The following is a 21342-nucleotide window of genomic DNA, read 5'->3' on the forward strand; positions in this document are numbered from 1 at the left end:
AGACCTTTGCCTGCCATACAAATGGCACCTGTACCCAGGGGCCCACGTGACGACAGAGAATTCGGGATGTGTTTTCAGAGTAATTACGGGTACATACGTCAGGTGTTTGGATAAAGGGGGGTTCTTCAGGGAGCTGTCTTAAAAAGTAAAGAATAGTTCCTTTATTGTCCTCCTGCGAAGTCTGAACTGAAGCAAACAGATTTTTGCTGTGGAACAGTGGAATCTGTGACAAAACACCATTTATAAAGACGGAAAAGAGAAGAGCTCAGATTGCATAATCAAAGAGGAAAAAAAAAAGAGAAACTTTGTCCTGGAGGCAAATGCACCTACTTCTCATTCACTCTCCTCCCTTTTCCACTACTTTTCCCATGAAATACATGCAAATCCCAACACGCAGCAAGTTCTCCTCCAGGCACGATATACTTGTGTGGTTATGCAAGTCAGAAGCGGGTTGAATAGCGAGAGATACGGGGCGCTCCTGGCTGAGCAGCCGTGGAGAGGAGCACTGCTGCCTTCACCGCTGCTAGAAAATAACCCAGTCACCCCTGAGCGCGCTTCCAGCGAAGGCATCGCTGTTGTTCTCATTACATGGCGTGCACATTTCCTGGTGATTTTGTTAATTTTGGTTAACTTCGTCTTCTCGCTGTATTGGCGGTGCTTCTGAGTCTACACAGTGGAGAAAATAAATGAATAAATAGATAAATAAATAAAGGGCGTGAGCGTTTTATCAGAAGGAAGAGTGGCTTCAGGGGGAGGTCAAGCACAGCGGGCGCCTGCTGTTACCGACCAACGCCCCCAGGACATCACACACCCGGCTGCTGCCCTTCCTCACCCACTCGTGGGCTGGGGCGACCCCAAACCCGGCCCCGGCCCCGAGGGACCCTGAGGGGATCGTGAGGGGCCATGAGGGGGCCGTGACGGGACCAAATCCCCCCCTCCCCGCCATCTCCACCCTAACGTGGAGGCGGCTCCTGCGCAGGCGCGCCCCGGCCCGCCTCAAGGTGGTGGCGGTTGCGGCCGTTGGGCGGGCGTGAGGCGAGCCCTGGCCGCCTATGGCGGGGGCTGAGGGGGCAGCGAGAGCTCCCTGCCGGGGCTGTGCCTCGGGTCCTTCGGGCAGGGTGCTGCGGGCACCGGCCCTGGCCCGATAGAGGAACCGTCCCTGTGAGAATTTTGTGGCAGTGATGCTCATTTCAGCGTTTGGAGTAACTTTGTTGAAGTACTCGACGGTGAAATCTTGCAGGTTGCTTTTAACAGTGTCTACCTAACACCACAGAGTTGACGCGCTGACTCCTGCGTGTTTTTCCACTGGCACGCTCTATATTTTTAACTAGCATTACGTTACTACCTGACTTCTCAGCAGTCGACTCAGTAGCAGCAGCAGTGGAGGCACAGGCAGGCTTTTATACTGATGCTTTAGGCTATTGGAAGCCATCCGTCTTCCAGATCTGTATGTGCTGATAAGGGATGATACGAACCTCCTCCCACCTGCTTGTTGCCATCCTCCTCCCAGAGTTTGACTGGGTTTTTTGTCTGGAAGATGTTTTACAGCGCTTCTGTGGAGTTAAATTATGGTAGCAGATGTTTGGGACGCTGATCATAGGGCTCCAGCTATATGGCTGTAAGGAAAATGTCACAACGGGGGGCTTCTGGCAAGGTGTAAATGTTTGCAAAATGTGGTCACAGATTCCTAAAATAAAGTGCCCAGTAATCAAAGAAAAAAAAAAAATAACATTTATGTCATTCAGGAACCTGTAATCTTAACTGCCGTTTTTACAAGGGAAATCTACAAGAATGTGATGCAGTAACTAAAACTTCTCTGTACTGCTAAAAATTGTAGGCGATGGCCCCTGGAAGCAAATTTAAGAACTCTGAAATGATATTGCCTTGTGAATGGGAAGAATGCCTCTTTGTAGGAAAACGCATGGAGGAGTTTTGTGATCACGTTGCAGGACACTTGAAAGAGTATCTACAGCACCCCCTGGAAACAGCAGGTGACTTGTGTTTCATGTCACACAAATTGTGTTGCAGTACTGAAGATTATTTTCTAGGCTAGAAAGTAATACTGACTTCAGTTTACACAGACCTTCATAGCTTCCCAAGGACCCAGCTGCCCAAAGCCCTTAGATGAAGATTTACACTTGCTTTTTATTTGAGATCTGATTGTCTTGGATCTTTGTTTCTATTGATAGCTGTTATTAAAATGGAAAGAGACTGGAGAGGTGATCTGGGAACTTCTGCTGTGGGTTTTTCTAAGGTTAGGTCCTCTGCAGGTGGAATTGTCTAAAACAGATTTTAGAGAATTGCTTTTGAATGGCAGAGTGCTTCCCTTTCAGGCAACTGGCCTGGTGCTTCTGAATTCCAGGTTTGAAGTAGCAGTCTTATGAATCTTAATAGAAAAACAGAAACTTTTATTGTTCATATGGTGTTTGCCTTGTTTGGTTACAAACACCAGTGCTGTTTTATGACCGGTGTTGTATTTTACATGTTTTTAATGGTACTAAGTGTACTTAAAAGGAAAACAAAAAATCTGATTCTGCAGAAAATTATAGGCAGTCCCTGTGGATGTAATAGCAATAATATACTAGACTTGTTAATATAACTATTTTGGCTCTCGTGTATCCTGCTCTTTATTCTTAACACTGTAATCAAGTGTAATTACAGGTGTAGACATTTTAATTAAAGGTGAATGAGTTTTAATTAAAGGTGAAAAAAGTAGAATTGAACCAACATTAACAATGTCTGTGTGACCTAAACCAGAGAGTACCATAGTATATACCTAAGAAAACTACAAATTTTTTACAAAATTTTCCTGTTGAATCTGTTAAGCGCCTTTCTGTAAAAAGTTGTGTTTGAAGGTACAAAGCACTCGAGTAGTGCTACAGCTTTAAGATAGTGGAAAATCTGTTTGCCACTGAGATTTGCAAGTTTTCCCTACCACATTATCAGCAGATAGCAATTACCAGCATCCCTGATAGGGTTACTTACAGATGGTGGGGTTATTGCAAATGTAAGTGCTGTTGGTGTTCTCGCTGTTGCAGCAACGCCTGCAGGTTTCATGCAGAGTTGTGTAAAATGTTGTTACTTCTTTCTTGTGTTTAGAGCATTACCGGTGTTGGTGGAGAAACTGTGAATTTGGGGCAAAAGATCCCAGAGAGCTGATAACACACGTCAATTTTCACAGTTACCACACCAAACTGAAATTCGTGGGCTCTCGGTTACGGGCATTGCACCGCGACTTGCCAGCATGTTTGCTGACCAGCCGTAGCTGGCATCAGTTACCACAGACCTCAGAGGAGTTTGTCTGCAATTGGGAGAACTGTAATGTAAGTTGTGTATGTTGAGATATTACTGACTTTTCTGATTTCCTAACTTTACCTTTGGATTTGACTCACTACTAGGATTTTTTGCTCAAACTTACCTCTGTACAAGGCTTCCCACTGCCCTCATAAATTAGATCTGGGGACTATTATGGTATTATGGTAGCATTCACAACAATGTAAACAAGATACTTATATAGCATCTATGACTTCAAATTTTCTTTCTCTTTATGGTGACTAAAATTTTCGTGCTTTAAGAGCATACATGCAAAACTGTAATATACCCAGTTGAATGTTAAATTAATCAATTTGGTAGCTTCTAGAGAGGTCCAGAGAGCTTATCATTTATCTAAAGAAAAGCGTCGGAATATCTGATGTTTCCTTGGTCAGTTTGAAATGTTGTTTTTTTGCTTTTGGTTGTTGTTGTTGTTTTTAATTTTTGACTGGAACAGAAACCAAATGCTTGCAATAGGCTTTTCATACAAGTCTCACATTCAAATGTGGCCAGGATTGGTTTGACCTAAAAATGGGCTGTATCTTGACCACTTTGTGGTATCCTGTACTAAAGAAAATGATTATCCGTTCAGTTCCAGCTGTGCTATTTGTGTATCACATGAATCAAGATGATTAACAGCTGCTATATTATTTTTTTTTGAGAATGTTAATGTTAACATAGTGCTGCATGTGCTCTTCTGTTTCTTAGAGGTGTTTGCTCCTGATCAGAAGTGGTTTCACACTGATGTGATATTATAGGGTGATATTATAGGGAAGCACTTTTCCCTGTCCCTGTTGGACTCAGAAGCTCAGGTGTTATTCCTGGCCAGTGAGCGTTACCTTTGCATCTGTAGATGTGATGCCTTGCAGAAGAGCTTTTCATACCGCCCCCTTCTGTGTAGCTGTTGCACAAATTAGTTTTTAGACAGCTCATCTACACTACTTCTGTCTCTGAGATGAGATAAATTGCCGCTGTGTATCTATCCAATCTACATTACTTTTTGCCACGTTGTATGAGTTTTTGATTTAATTTGACTTAAATGATATAATTGAAACCAAAGTGATACTGGAGAACAAGATACACCTGAAATGAGTTGTGCCATGGGAAAAAAAAAAATGTAAAACTAGACAGTTTTGTAAACCTTATATGGGTAAATCTGATGTAGGCTTAGTAACATCAAACTACAAATCCAAACAAAAACTCTGTTTTTGAAAGGCCTTTCATCCTGTTACCTTCTGTCTCCCAGGGCCCTCCAATGACGCACGGGTTATCATCCTTAAATCCTTATCTATGACTTCTTCATATCAAAGTTGTGTTAAATTTAAATTTATGACATAAATTACGCTTTTTGATGTTACAAACAAGAGCTAATGAGGATGAAAATATGTCCATGCAAGAGACTGTCAGACTGGTGATGCTTTATATACATGCTGTATCCCTCACGTACACCACACTGTTGAATTAGAGTAAGTGTAATGTTGGAATGAAAATGTTTTTGTTTCCTGGTGGTAGTTATAGTCCATGCTTTGTTTTGCTAACCTTCTCCTTACTAAGTATAAGGTTATTTCTAGTTTCCTCTTAACGTTTCAATTTACAGATGGTTTATGCCAGAGCATATGTAAAGGGTGAGTGTCTGGTCAGGCGTATGTTATTGTTGGACAGAATGCCCAGAAATATCCATTTGGCTCTTTTGGCTTTGAGTTTAGAATACCTACACCCAAAAAATGCTTTGATATCTCTCTTTGATTTTTTTTTTCCTTTATATAAGGAATGACAAAATCTGCGAGCAAAGTTTATAGGGAGAGGTAATTCTGTTGTCAGTCAATCTGTGAGAAATTCTCCCTCTGTAAGTAAGCTTTTATTCACTGTTGGATTAAGCATGGAAATATCCCCCGTCTCTTCTTTTTAAAGCTGTGTGCCTGAGCATATAATACAGAGCATTATTTATGATAACTTTGGGATGGTTTGCATAGTTTGATTACAAACTATTACAAACAAATGTTATTTCTGTTGTGCCTCCTAGCTTGTAGGAGTCATATTTCTAACAGTAGTTATTTTAAGGTATCAATACTTTTTAATACATACTAATCAGCCTTTATTTGCACAATGCAACAATTGGTCTATGTACTTTAAAAAATGAAGTTAAGAAAAACTTCCAAGCCCTCTAAAGTTTGATTTTACTGCATCTGTCAGTAAACACAGTCCTTGAAAAGCACACTTAAAAAAAAGAAAAATCTTCGTGTTCATCAATTTCATGTTCTGTTTTTCGTTTCTGTAAGCGGGCGCTTGTGGCTGATGGACTCCTTTAGTCCATAGCATTTTGCTAAATCTTTTTATACATGTTTTTTCAAGTTCAAACTATGTTGTGAATTTTATTAATTAAAAGAATGTTTCCCAACTTAGTAGGCAGGCTAGACTAGACCCAGGAGGTGGGGTAGGGCGCACTGCGAAGGAGAACTGTGAGGGCAGGGAAAGCTGCTTACATTTCCCACCCTCCTGCAAATATGTTCCCACAGTTATGAATATAATTCTCTTTGAAAATCGGCTATACAGCTTCCCCCGACTGTTGCGGTGCCTCCTACCGTGTCAGATTCTGGTTCCCCAAAGGTAAAGCTCCTAATTGCGGCAACAGCCCCCAAAACTTCTCTCCTCCTCTATGTACAAATAAAGAAATGCTCAAGAAAGTTCCGGGGAAAGACTCAAAGAGATGGTGCCAATAAATAACAGCGGGTTTAACCCCTCTATGGTCACTGTGATGAGGAAGTGAAGAGGCTTTCCATTGCTGTCGAGCTTAATCCCTTTAGTTGATTCACCTTAATATGCCTGCATGTTTTCATATACACAGGACCTTGGATTTCTCAGATCATGTTTCAAGCCCTTCAGAGGAAATAAGGGCTTGTCTTCCCCGAGGAGCTATTGTGAAATACATAGGAGTACGAATTAAAAATGCAGCAGTTCGCCTGCATTAACTCCTCATGTGAATGCCCTGTTCTGCGCAAATAATGCCTTTTAACAGCTTAGCTTAATCCACTCTCCAAAGATTAGGATCATTAAAAACATAATACTAAGTGAATAGTTTTTCATTTACATATTTTTCCTAAAAAGATAAATCTCTTTCAATCTGAATCAACTGCACATTATCTGCAGTGGCAATACCAGCATAAGGAGGGTTTTTTTCCCGCCATTTCCTCTCCCTAGCGTTTAAAGCCAGATCAATTCAGATCAATCAGATTCTGTTTAATGCCAGATCTGTTTAATGCCTTGTCCCAATTCAATGTGTAGCCTCACAAAACGGGGCTAGTGCAACGGGGAGGTTAAGGGGTTACGTTATTGGGAAATGAGAGAGGGATACTTTAAGTTGCCACTGAGGACAGTCTGCAGCTGGATGACGCCCTTTGACTTTAAGAAGGTGCAGCGTGCAGTGTACTCTCACTGCGGGTGTGGATTTTTGTGGACTGAGGAAGAGGCTAATTAAAGTCGAGTTGCCCCTTGTCACACACACCGACTGGTGGAGCGCTCTATCTATAACACCTAATTCAGTCTAATCATCGTGCAGCTTTCCTATTTCCTTCATAGCCTTCCCATGAGCAGGTAGAAGTGAAGAACGGGTAGCATTCCCTCAATTAAGCTAGACAGGCTTCAACTACATGATGGTAGGTCCAAATTCAGGTTTTGTGGTGGATACTGCCGAATGTTCTACATTTTTGTAACGATGTAATTTTCTTTCTGTTGGCGTGAGTTAATTAAATGTTACTGCAATATTTACTGATGTCTGGTTTCTAAAAGCACTTAATTCTATGGTCCTGTCAACTGATTTCCTGCCAAAACTGTCTTAACTTCTCCATGCTTCTTTTTTGTTTTTAGGTTGCTTTCAATAATCCAGAGTGGTTCTATCAACATGTTGCTCATCATGCTTATGCTACTGAGGAAAAAACTGTTACAGATCAGAAGAAAGCTGTTTATTGTCACTGGAAAGGTAGTTTATATAAAAATTTAATTGCAAAAAATAGTTTCTCTGCAGTGTTTCTTATAAAATTAACTGAGTGTTACGTATTGCATAGGACATTATAAAACCTTCAGATTTTCTTTCACCTAAAATAGTTGCAGAACACTTTTATTTTATAGCATCCATGATTTAAATAGAATAGTTCATGTCATCCATGGGACCAAATGCATTCAGCTCCCACTTAGAGTAAGCTGAGAAATGTCAGTACTGACCAGGGCTGGGTTTCTTCATAATTCAGTCTGTGAATGTCAGTTTGTATACCATTCAAAGAGACTTTTCAATTATATTCTGCCACTCAGGACCAGGAATGTTTCCCTCACGATAACCTTTGATGAGCTTACTCTCTGCTTACTCTCACCTGTCTCTTCAAATCAAGGGAAGCACACCTATTGTCATTCTAGTTTTTCTCAACTCACTCTGTGGTGAGAAAGAGCATTTCTAATGCATTGTCTGTGTTGCTAGCTACCTCTCGTGTTAAAATTATCGTCATGGCTTCAAAGCAGATGTTCTGCCCTTGGCTCTGTTGTAGAAGCCACATTCCATTGACGCTCTTTCATAGCAGATGCCTTTATTGTTTGAGTAAGAACAAAAGTATGGACTGCCATCTGATGTACATGCCATTCAGCTTCAGACCTACAAAGTGTATGAGCAGAGCCTCCCAAGAAGAGAAGGCTTTCTGCTCAAGAATAAAGAGACTATTTGTTGGACCCTGGTCCTGGAGCAGATTCATTCTGTTTGCTTTAAACCTGGCAATTTAACATGTATCAACAAAGTCCTGGTTTGACTGGAATCCTCTTTATATCTAACTTATATCCTCTTTATATATAACCCCCCACATACAAGTCTTTTCAATTTATTAAAGTTACTTTTTGGATTAGGTATTCACTGTGGTGATGGCCAAATCCAGTCCGTGGATGCAAGGCAACATCATCCCTTTCCATCATGAGAACAGATGCACATTTTTTTTTTTGGCTGGGGAACTCACTCCAGTTTCCTGATAGTGTAAAATCTGTAGTTCTTAGAGGAAAATAAAATCACATATCTGTGTGATCATAGCTTTCAAAAAAATATCATCTTATTAGAACAGCTGAAAGGATTCGTCGGAATCTATGGCGTGAATAACAGAATGGGTAAAGGGAAGTGTGAAAGAAAAGGAATACAACATCTTCAAATATGTTGAAGGAATGCCCTGCTGCTAGGAACAGTGAAATCTGTTCTCCATGTTTGTGCTAGAAAGAATGTGAAGTAATGAGCTTCAGTTGTAACAAGAGAGGTGCAAGTAGGAAGTTAGGAAAGTCATTTTAAAGGAGGATATTAAAGTACTGTAGCAGTTGCCTCTTGAACTCATGGAAGTTCTCTGTCACTCAGGAACTTTTCAGACCTCTTCTGAGACCAAGATCCTGCCTCAGAAAAATATATACATATATCCTGGGTGTTGTGGGGTCTATATTAGTCTGTGATCTGGACATTCAGGGTGGTGATTAACTTTTGAAAGCAGCATGCAGAATAATGATGTCCAGGAAGTGAAAGACAACTTTTCATTCCAAACCCCAAACTTAAGAAACACACACAGGCAAGTGAGGTCTCATCTCCAGTTGGCACGGAACATGGCCAAGCCAGGAAGCTCATTCAGCAAGTCCGAGGCAGGGCAGGTGAGGTGCAAGGCCCCGCACAGCATCCCTACAGTGCACGTAAATGCAGGTCCCAAGACAGAACACACAGGGTGCATGAGTGGAGGTTTCCTGCTGCTCTCTCTCTCAACTTAGCTGTTTTTGTGGAATTGTCATCGAAGGATATGCAGCATCACCATATTAGAGCAGACCTGACCAGAAGTATCCTGTACTCAGTAAAGATGAAGGAGACACTGATGATCCTATTTCCTCGTTGTAGGCAAGGTGAGGTTTTAGGTTTCCTTTGTCTTTTAATGAAGGGTCTAGGGCTTTGCCCTTTGCTAAGTATGGTAATCTGAAGCTCAGAGGTCCTTTCCAGGAAGTTGTCTCTATTCTACTGCCTGGTTTGGATGTGGGTTGTTATCGAGACTATGGCATTGTTGTTCTATTAGAGGCAAAGTCCCCATGAGTAGTAAAAATGGAACTTGGAACTCACGATGCACCTACTTGATTAAATGAGCTAGGTGAATCATTTCTGTTAAATTAATTTTACGTATTAATTTCTGAGACCTAAAGGTACCCAACCTGTCATTGAGTTTGATTCACCTGATGACCATTTTCATGCATCATCCACAAAGAATCTTTTACCTTTTCCTACCTCTTGTTCTTGAATTTGAATTTAGTCTTCTTGACTCTTAAGAGTCTCTAATTGAGTCCAGGCTGTTACTTCACCTTTCTAAAAATGCACTTTTCTGCATAGCTGTTATCTTTGGTAGGTAGATGAGTCTTGTGGCAGCTTCTCCTTATGTGATACGGCAGGGTATTCTTTCACAACTATCTGAAGTTTTCTACCGAGAGCTTTTCTTGAGCTTCATTTACACCAACACATTAGCCTACTAGACCCTTATGTGTCACATGTCAATAACCAGAACTTTCTAGTTGTGTTGTTCTTGCTCTGTGTCTACAGTACCAGTCTGTTCCTGAGCTCAAGAGGTCTGACACTGCTATTTATATGCAAAGATTGCTTGGTGGATAGCTGACTGCTTGTGGTTAACCACTACGCGAACGTGTATGTAAAGATAGAAAATGTGGAGATAAAAAAAAAAAAAAAAAAAAAAAGAGGTCAGTAAGCGGAGTTCTTTGACGTGTGTTCTCTACCCCGTCTTATTCTCTTGTTTCTCAAGGGAACAGAGAACATGCATTTTGCTTGGGTTCTGTGATAGCAACAGAGATAGTAATGAATTTTATCTCTGTTCTACTTCATGAACATACAGGTAGAGTCAAAAACTTTGATGCCTGATGGTTGAAAGTATAGGAGCGTGCATGCTGCAAATTCAAAACTAGGATTTTCTTGAGGAGGACGTGTGGACAACATGTCTCAAAGAATTCTGATTACTGACAAATAATATGACTTTGTCACAGATATTTGCGGGGCTAAATGTCACATGAGGTTTGCAACAGTCTGGTGGTGGTTGTTGTTGTTTCTCCCAGAAGAGGCTTTACTTTGGGTTTCTAAAAATACAATGGTAAGACATGTGTCTTACTGTTTCTTTTCAAGAAAGACTGTAGCACTCACCTGCAGCTGGTTTTTTGTTGTGTTTTTTTTTTTTTTTTTTTTTTTGTCTATTTGTGTTAGACTGCTTAGGAGTATTTAAAGGCAAGCACAAGCTATGGGATCATTTAAGAACCCACACGCAAGAAAGAGTTGTAGCGTGTCCTACTTGTGGAGGAATGTTCTCCAATAACACTAAGTTTTTTGACCATGTAAAGAGACAAGTTTCAGAAGACAGTAAGTGGATATGCTTTTATTTTGTGTATGTTTTAAAGAGATTTTCATTTAAGGTGTTTTATAATAAATGTACACATGTAGTCTCATAAATAATTCTGTTCTTCTTATAAGTCAATCTCATGAAAGCATGAGTATGTTGGTGATGGAAAGTAAAAGCATTCTAGGTTATTGACAGAAGAATTGACTCAAATTTCAAACTGTTAGTGTTTTGAACGCTGTTATCTGACTGAGGATGAAATTAAGTTACTGATAAAGAATCCTTCTCATTAAGCCTAAACTCTGCTTTTTTCTGAAGAGTATTGGTAATGAAAAATAATACTGAAACTGTCCCAATGTTGTATTAGCTTATTCACAAAACTGGCAGCTATAGATTATTAATTAATATATCTTTCATAAGTGATTTGTATTGCCACTAAATAATTTCTATTTAAATTCAGAACAAATATTTGTTTGCCAGAACTGTCACAAATATTTTGCCAATGAAAGGCTGCTACGGGATCACATGAGGGTACATGGTAAGTCAGAGCTTTTTAAGATTAAAACATGCTTTTCTCCAGGTCATCTTATAGAGCTTTTGATTAACTACAGAGTTACTGAGGTATTGTTGTATCAGCTAAGAAAATTAAGGGACAAAACTAGGACAACTGGGTTACAAATTCTGGAAAGCAAGAATTTCATTGCCAGTCCCACTGAAGCAAAGGAACTCCCTTCTTCATGCCTTCTGATGAAAAAGTTTAAGGCGGATGTTCAGTGTGGGCTTTTCTATATTGCAGTAGCTTCCTGTGCAGATGCTTTTTCTTCACTTGCATCCCTGTTTACTTGCTTTCATGACTGGGCAAATGGTTAAAGCCAAAGTATTGTTTTAGCTTGAGCTGCAGCTCTGCTCACTTTGCAGTACATAATCAGCTTCACTCAAATGGCATAGTCCTTCATTGACCTAACCACAATCTCCCTCAGGTCCCCAAATTATTCCCACAAGTTATACTACAACAGCTATGACTTGCTGGGAAAGAATCCTACAGCATCCAAGCACAAGGAAACATGTGATATTGCTCTTGGACATACAGGAAATACAGAAGCCGAGAAGCGGGTGGGTCTTTGCTTTGGGAACAGGAATATTTGAACCATGTAGCCAGACCTGGGTACCAGTTATTTAGGTTGTATAAACATACGAGTAGCAATGTGCAGACTTGCTCAGTCATGGTAGATTCTACATTCTAGTTGCATTTGTAAAGAAAACATGATTTTTCACTCTCTGCAAATCAATGCATTGATGCTTAACAGTATGCATTTGATTTGGTGCTTACTGTGAGCTACCAAGATTAACCATGTTCATATTTAAATATATTTACACTTGACGTGCATCTACCTAAAATATCTTAATTTTAATATTTTATGTCAGAAAGTAGAGAGATTTTTGTTTACTAGACTAGTTATATTCCTTTGTGTCAAGGTGATTTTGGACAGAAAATGGAAATAGATACAAATTTATTTATTTTTATTAGCTAATGAAGCAGTTTAAATATGTTGAGGTTGCTTTTCTTTGTTTAATTAAAGCATAATACACATTAAAATAGACTTGATATCTAAAATAAGACGTGTGGTTAACAGGGCTGTTTGTTTCTGGCCCCTCTGGCTGCATCTAAACCTTTGTGAACTGTACAAGGGGCCTGGCTGGCCTTGTCCCCTCATAATTCATCCTGTGCCCTGCTTGCACAGCCAGGGAAAATCACAGGGTGGCTGGACCTAGGAACAAGGATGATGTGATCCTGTGTCACGTCCCAGTAAACCACTGTGAACCAGCTGCAACGTGAACTTGGCTGAAGAAGCTGTGAAGCAATCCTGGGTCCAATTGTTTAGGCACAACATAAATCTCTTCAGACATTAGAGCCAGTTACTTTCTCGGTTCATGATTCAGCTTTCTTTAAAAATTCTGGCAGCATACATGTCTGCTAGTGCAGACTGCCAGTGCAGACATGACATTTTAAGATTCTTACTCCAGCATATTTCTTAATAGCTTTTGGTATAGATAAATAGTGAAAATTATGCCCATCTATAAGAAATTAGCCAGAGATAAGTTGTGATGTGAATGCAAAGTCTGTGGGTATTTTGAAATTGCTCCCCACATGGATACATTTACGTGCCAGAAGACGAAGTAAACTGTTGGATACTACCATTTCAAGAGACTTCACTGGTGCAGTTCTACAGGTTGTTACTCCAGATTAATTTTGCACATGAAGCTATTTATTTTAGGGAGAAAAAGAAATTATCCTACCTCAAGACAAACTTTGAGGAAAAGTGTCTATGCAGGGATTCCAGAGCAGTTAGAACACATTACACTTACTTCCTTTTTTTTGAGAAAACATGAACACTTCAACTGCATGATTTTCACTGGCCACCTGCAGAGCACCGGTCTGATTATAAAATAAGGCATTATTTCAAGGTCCTAAATATAACAGGTTTTGTTGAAATCCCATACTTCTTTGTTAAGATTCTTCCTACCACATTCATCAGGTTGCTGATTCACACGCAGCAAAGCAAGCATTTGTTCAGCTTAAGATGCTGCCGTCCTGCCTGCCAACGTGCCAGAGGTTCTCCCCTGTTCCAGAGTCAGCAGAGCAAACCTGTGCCTCAGCCACTGCAGTTCAAAGTCTGGCAGCTCAGCAAGCACCTACCATTATTATGCCTTAAGCAAACGTATCCGAATGTGAAACGGGGAGGCGGAGGGCAGACACATATTCCTTCTGCCACCTTTTTAAAGAGTGGTAATACCTTAAACATTAAAGGTAGATTTGCCAGTGCTTGTCTGTCAGAAGGCCTCCAGACAACGTGCACCTTTTAGGAAGCCTCCCAAAGTGCTACAGGCAAGAAGATAATCATCCTTTTGTTAGAGCCTGGAGAGTGAAACATGATCCTCTACATCTTTTTCCCTTACCTTTTTTGAAAGTAACTCGAAACATTGTAATGTTATATATACATATAAAAGATTACTGGTATTTGACTACTCTTTCTCTTCTACCTGTGTTCCATTTTTATCTCCTTTTTTTCTCTGTATATTTTGTTTCTGAATTATTGTAATCTGTTGATTCTAATGTGAGCTTGTATTACATTTTCTTGTCATGTGCCATAGTGGACTGAATGTCCTCCTGTGATACAGGACTGAAAGTATCTTTCTTTCTGCAGTTAACCGTGTTACGTGCCCGCTTTGTGATGCAGTATGCACAAGCGTCTCCTCACTGAAAGCACACACCAGATACCGACACTGTGATGAACGTCCTTTCCGTTGTCACCTCTGTGACAGCAGGTCAGAAAATTTTAAGGCTTGTAGCTCTGTGAGCAGAACTGTAGAACTGAGTTAGTTTTTACATAGGAGTTAACAGAGATAAGAAAACTTTTCAACCATTAAAACAGTCAACTGGTCAAGGAAGAAATGTAATAGATTTATCTGCTGTTCATCTGCCTTCATCTGTTAAAACATTGTAGTTCATGAACTTCTGGTAAAGAAGGATTGATGTTTTAAAGGGGACTTTTCTTGGCAAGACTGTGTGGACTATAAGATGGTCCATGATAATGGCAAGTGGAGATGTGTGGCAGTAGTGCCTTAAGCGGTGGGTTTTGCCATTCTGAATGGCCGCTGGACATTTCCTGGGAGAGTCATAATCTTCTGAGTGATTTTTCAGCCACAGGTTCACTATACCTTTTGCTGTCTGATTTTTCTGTGGTGGTTTCTTTTCTGCTTTCATCATATGATGCCAAACAACAATGAAATAATAATATTAAAAAAAAAAAAAAAGTGAAAATATAGCACTGTGATGTGATAGACCAAGTTGTGTATGTAAGCACTAGGCTGGCAAATTATGTGTAACTTTTGCCAGGGAAGATGAGAGGTCTAGCCTTTTTATGCTGAAAGTAGGGTAAAGTAAACAAGTATTTAAGTACTCTTGTGTTCATACTGTGGGTGGACACAAGGAAACAATCTGAATTTCTAGACCAGAAATAATGAAATGACTGATCCATAATGGACAAGAATTTTCTCAGTGTGAACCGAAAGAGAGGCTGATGCCTTGCAACATAGTTGTGGAAAAATCAGCTAGATTTGGGCATGCCATGGATGTGTGGGAAGAAAGAAGGAATGGAAAATGAAATACAGAGCACATCAAAGAGGTGTCTGCATTATCCCCTTTTCACAGGTGGAAAAACTGAGGTAGAGAAGAGAAGTGATTTACACATATTCCGCTTTCACTTGTCATTGTCAGAGCCAAAAATTACTACCTCCCAGTCCTAAACATTAACCACAAGACTACTCCTCTGTACTATTATATCTGTTATTTGTTTTACCTTGTTTTCAGTTTTAAGAACGCATATGATCTGCATAAACATGTTGAAACACACAATGATTCAGATGCCTACAGCTGTGATGTTGAAGGATGTGGTTTTACTTCACGGACTTTACAAACTTTGAAACAGCATTACAAGAGAGCACATGTGGTGAGCAGAATAGAATATATTGCTATAAGTGATCCTAAGTTTCAAATCTACATGTGTTTAGTTTCATATGAATGAAGGAAATATTTCATTTTTCCATCAAATCAAGTATCTATTTGCGCATATTTCTAGGACTCTTGTAAGTATTATAAAAATACCTGATTCATCCTTCCCTATAGATTTCAATTGCTTACTGTAAGTACATGCAGTTGCATACTCACAGTCTTGAATTCCAGCCAACCCCCCACTTACGTTTTTTTTTTCCTCTTCTCTAAAACAACATGCCAATCCTAATCTGAAATGCAAAATATTTCAGGGATTAAAATCCAATGTCACCTTTCTTCTCATGTTGATACTCCGCCCTTAGAGCTAATATGTAACCTGGAAATAAAGAAACTATAAAGCATGTAATGCTTACATCTCCTCTGATCATGTGAGTCTTTCATCACAACATTAAAATATAGTTTTGGCTGCAAAACTATATGAAACTGCATGAACTACTTTTGTAGTTCATGCACATATTTTGCCTGTTTCTTCAACTTTCTGAGTTATGACCACTGCTATAATGTAAACTGTAAAGGTTTTAGAGGAACTATACTGTCTCACTGCTACTGAAGATTTGTGCAGTACTGAAGGCATTAAAGACAATTTACATGTTCAATAAGGTTCCTTAAGCAGACAAGTTTGCCTAAAACTCACACATTTTAAACCTTTTTGAAGTTAACTCCCTAAAAGGTTTTTAGCTAGATAGTGTACTTTCCCCCTTTTCAACAAAGGATTAATTGTCCTCATGTAGATGTGCAAGTCTTAAATTACTCTAACGCTACTTCTTTCCAAGAGTAATGGTATTCTGAAATACAAATGCCACATCTGTCAGAAATGTTTCTGCTGGAGTTATTCATTGACCCTACATCTTCGAAAAGCACACAATCTCAGCAGTCATTCTCGTTTCAGGTATGTCACCAGTTGATTCTTGTTCAGATTATAAAGTAACTTTTTTTTTCTTCTTTTTTAAGGTTTTGTATAAGAGATCCACATATTTAATTAAATGTTGTCTTATGTTTGGTCCAGCTTTAACTATTCTGTGAAATATTGTGAAACAATTTATATCTTAGATTTTGCTATCATGGTGGAAAACCTAGTGTAAAGATGGTCAAAATGTTTGTTTTTTTTTTTTTTTTTATAGCCTTTACCACTGGGAAGTTCTTGTAACCTAGATTGTTGAAAGAATTTTGTTTTTGACCATGTAAGTTGTATCCACCAAGGAAGTAAGCTGTGCATAAATATATCAACAGCTTCTATAGTACAAAGAAGTCACACTCTCCATTTTGGGACACATAAAATATAATTGTGAATAGGTATTTCTTATTTTATATTAAGTGATGTGTATTTGATGAAAAATACTTATTGGAACCCTATTGCATTTGTCTCTTCATACAGTGTTTTTTGTTTGAGTACAACATAATAAATAGCAATCTGATTCATCTTCTAATTGCAGACATTTTCAATTTTGGCAATCATATTAGGTGGTATTTTCTGCTGTAAATACTGTGTTTGTAACTTGCATTTTCAATGCTATTCCTTTAGGTATAAAGAAGATGATGAGGGTCACATGAGTTTGAATTTAGCAGTATTTAATGCTGTCACAAGCTTAGGTCAGACTCTTAATAACAAGATGATAATAAATAAGTCACCAGTAAGTCAAAATAGTTTGGGAAGAGAAGGAGGGGACTCTTGCGAAAGAGAGACTTCAACAACAGAAATACTTTTCACGCAACTTCAGCCATGGTCACAAGCTACTGGAGAAAATGTTCTGGTAGAAGCAGAGTCTTCTATACTGGAGCCGGTGTATTCAGAACTTCAGACCGCAGTACAGACATTTGAAAGCTCTTCTACTTCCTCTAGAGTTGATGAAGCCACACCAGTGAATGTGAAGGAAAAACTAATAGAAATTGACCTGGGCTTGGGAATTCAGATGGCTTTCTAGTAAAACGGTGTTTTTGTGGATTTATCTGTGAAAAGCATACTCTTCAGAAGAGGTGTTTTTTTTTTGTTTTTTTTTGTTTTTTTTAAGCAAAAAATATTAAGAAGTTTGCACTTCTATCCTTGTCAAAATCTTGTGTATAATACTGTCTTTTCTCTGCTTTCATGTTAAATTATTCTAATGTGCTTAGAGTTTATATATGCAAGACACACACAATATTATGCACATATAATATGTTCATTAATAACCCTTTGGAGAAGAAAGTTTTAAGTTTCACATATTCATATAGCATATATATGTGTGTGTGTATTTATTTATTTATAAAACAAATATAGCCCTTGGGGGAAAGCATTGACACAATACACAAGACAAAGTTTGAAATGGTAGGGAATACATCCCATTATTTATTAACTCCACTACGCTATTTATTAGAAATCAGATAACAGCTTGTGTGATATATACATATATAAGTTACATTTCTTAGCTTCATAGACTTTAAAATTATTTCAAGAGTTATTACAGAGACAATTTTATAATGGGCTTTTAAGCTACAATTCACTGTTAAACGAATGCATTAAAATGAAAACAATGGCTATGTATAAATAAAACAGTTAAAGATGAATTTAGGATTTATGTAGGGTTTGCTGTAATTTAAATTTTATAGCTATTTGTTGGGTGCTGCAGGTACAATGACAAGAAAGCAAATGATATTGGCAGCGTAGCTAAAAATGCCTTCTTCGTTTCCATAAATATTTCCACATAGCCATGGTTATTCTGACCCACTAGGAAAAGTGCTTGCTAAAACATTATTAATCTGATTCTTGTATTAAGGGCACAGACAAAAAGATAGCTATCTTTCCTCACAGTAAAAATGAAATCCGATGTTGAAAACATTTTTAAAACAAGAACTGAATGAGCCCTGTACAGCTGAGAAGGTGGTGGTCAGGCAGCTATGAGACTGATTTTCAATGTATTAGCGCTGTCCCTGGAGAACCCAGAGGTAATCCATGGGAACACCTTGCTGTGCCGTCTGCAAAGCAGGAACTCTCAAGGCGGTGGTGGATGTCCACAACAAGGTGGACACTACAATCACTGTCCCTTACCAAATGATCATTTCCTTACCTAGGCAAACTGATGCTAAGGCCCCAGGACAAACAATCCAACCTGCACGTGGGTGAGCCCCCAGCCAGCAAGAAGGGAATGAGTATCAGACAGACTGGGAACGGTTTGGACAAAGACAGGTTGTCTGAAATTGAAATGAGAATGAGCTGACCGTGCAACTTCAAGGCAGCCAAGGATTCTGGGCACTTGTATTTTGAAGGATTTACACTCTGCATCTTCTGTGGAAAACTGCAGTTTTCTAGAGAGAAAAGAAAAAGAAACAAAAGGCCCCTGTCATAAACACAGATCAAAAACATCAGCAGGGGAAATCTCCCATAGCCATCCATGTCGTTACTGCCTTGAAAGTTTCTGCTTTGCAGGCAGCTGAGATCTTTGTGCCCAGATTTTAGCGTTATTAAATTATGCCTGGCTGTAAATTGTGGCAATTCAGCTGATGTTTCAAGAGCAGTTGATCCATCTGTGCAGAGGGGGCAGGCCAGACAGCTGTGGGTGGTAGCCTGATTTTAATCTGCCTTTGTGCATGAATCAGAGACCCGACATTTTTAATACTTTACAATACAGGTAAAACTGACTCACGTTTCTCTGGGCAATGAATAGGCACCACTATAGCCTCTGGGACTTCCCCTGCTAAATATCAAAGGCCTGCAACAGACAACAGAGGTGTTAATGCTTCCCAAAGAAAGAGTCCTTTATAATGGAAAGTATTAGTCAACCAAAATACTGTGGAGCCTTTTCCAGATCTTTTATAATAGTTCACCAGAAGCCTCCAATCCATTATCCAACAATTTTCTCCTTTGGGCAGATGCCCATGCCTGCCTGATTTGGAGTTTGCTGCCTTCAGTGCCAGCTGTGCTGCAGGTACCAGGGTGAATTAACACAAGGCCCGTTCAGGACCAGGGCTTCACACGACAGATTTAAACATGGTGTTACGGATTTGGTTTTGAGCTTGAAAGGCAAGGACATGGCCTACAAGTTCTACATTGCTGCAGCATTGTGTGATCCCATCAAATTCATTTTTGAAGACAAAACTGTGGGGGCAGATGCAATGGGATGATCATTTGTTAATGGAAACCTATTTTGAAAGTTGTATTTTCAAATAATTTTCCATAGTTATGCTGCTTAATGACACACTAGAGCCTTATGCTATTGTGGCTTGGGTACCCGCTCCACTTAATTATTATTCACAGTGTTTGCATTCACACAAGGGCCTTACAAAGCTAAAAAGTTAAATCAATTTTCTTGTCAGTCATCTAGTCTAGAATTTGCATTCGTACTCTAGTTTGGATACAGAAGCTTTGTTAACACTGTTGTATTTACTAGACAATAGTAATTTGTGACAATGGATTTCAAAGATACCTTTTCAGAGTTTTTTTTCAAATTGATGTTAAGATTTTGGTGTTACATTAGCACTCCAAGATGCTGGCTTGCATGTAGAAAGAAAAATAAAATATCCATCTGAATTGAAGAACTTTGAAATGATTTATTTTTTTTTCCCTGAGTTTGATACCAAATTATAAAATTTTCGTGCCAGTTGTGCTTACTATAGTGAATGTATGTAAATCCATTTAGTTTTGAAAAGTGGTTTTTAGTTTCTGCTTAATTTCCACTGTGACTCTGAAGTTCCCTCTCACCTGCCAGCGCTGCTGTGTCTGGACGGGTCCCGAGCGGTGTTTCACAGCAGTGCCCATAGAGGGTGCCTGCAGACTGGGAGCTCTGAATCACGCCGCGAGTTGGTGGCACCCGCTCGCGTGCGACGCGGGGCACGAGTTCAGCAAATATCTTCGTCGAACCCGCGCGTTACTCAGCGCTTCCCGGTAGACAGAAGCCCTGCGAAGAAGCGAGGAATCGTGCGCTGGCATCTGTGGGACCCAGCTCGAAAAACAACCTGTTGCCGAGCGCATCAGGTATGAGGTGGACGTGAGTCACGAGGGACTTGTTCTCCTGGAGCCAGATCATCAGATAAAGCCAGCTGGCGAAGGTCCGACGGAGTCTGTGGAACAAGCGTAGCGCATAACTGCGGGTCTGGCACGGGACCGCTGTGGATTTCAGTGGGACTGGGCCAGCCCTCGCCTCTGTGGAGGGAGAAGGAGACAGCTTGCCAGACTGGCAAAGAAACCCTTTGATGATGACCTAGGAGATGGTGCCCTGCAGCGCAGCTAACAGCAGGAAAAAATGTACCTAAAAATGATGGTGTCTGCCAAGAAGCAGAGCAAGACCGAGCTTGAGGAAATCATGCAGAACGCCTTTTTTGTTCTCAGAGGTCTGAGGACAAAAATTTTAAACTAGGCATTCTTCTCCCTAATACCACAGAAACAGCACTATTATTCATTGCTTACGCTAATGTGATTAATCTGATTTATCTTTTTTTTTTTTTTTAATTTTATTTTTTTTTTCACTTTGTACAAGCTCTCTACCATCACAAACAGACTTGATAATGAGATATATTTGCAACTGAGGTTGCTTAATCCTTCTCACTTAAATTCCTGAACGCAGGGCTTTTTCTTATCCTTGCAAATGAAAAATGTTAACAAAAATAGTTCAATAGTTTCTAAGGAAGCAGTTATGAAAAAATACAGTATTTTTCCTTGAAAAAAAATAATCTCCAAGCTGGATCATTAAGTAGTTCTATTATTTTGCACATGCTTTAAAGTGTAGCATTTGGAAGAGGAGTATTTGCTCTAATCTGGTTTTTGGCATGTAATTCCACAAAGCAAGACATGTTAAAAGCACTTTGCAAAGCCTACCTAAAGCCCTGAAACGGTAATTTTATTAAATCACATCAAATACAGAGCATATTCTGTTACTGTCTCCACAGTGAGGAGCTTATGTGGTCTTAAGCAAATTATGATCTCCCTCAGTTTTTTGCCCATGAAGAAGTGTCCTCAGGTTTACCAGGAAGCCACACAATTATCAACCTGTGCTCCCGTTGGCTCACATATTGCCAGCATGAGCACTAAGAACTCACTGGTGAAGGTCCAAGGATGGTCCCCAGCATGCCTTTTAATTCGTGGCTTACTTGTGTATGCTCAAGGTG

At 39.6% G+C, this 21342-nt stretch overlaps 1 protein-coding gene across 1 annotated transcript; it reads left to right on the forward strand.

The window, feature by feature from the left end:
• Nucleotides 1–1840: 1840 nt before the first annotated feature.
• On the forward strand, nt 1841–20315 carry LOC311211535 (histone H4 transcription factor-like; the record flags this gene model as incomplete). Its single annotated transcript, XM_084290315.1, has 8 exons — nt 1841–1991; nt 3100–3323; nt 7177–7288; nt 10565–10717; nt 11155–11232; nt 13901–14021; nt 15067–15205; nt 20127–20315. The coding sequence occupies 8 exons, from the start codon at nt 1841–1843 to the stop codon at nt 20313–20315; spliced, it is 1167 nt and encodes a 388-aa protein (XP_084146441.1).
• Nucleotides 20316–21342: the final 1027 nt, after the last annotated feature.

This window comes from Netta rufina, assembly GCF_964035555.1.
Source record: "Netta rufina genome assembly, chromosome: 1".
NCBI classification, from domain to species: Eukaryota; Metazoa; Chordata; class Aves; order Anseriformes; family Anatidae; genus Netta; species Netta rufina.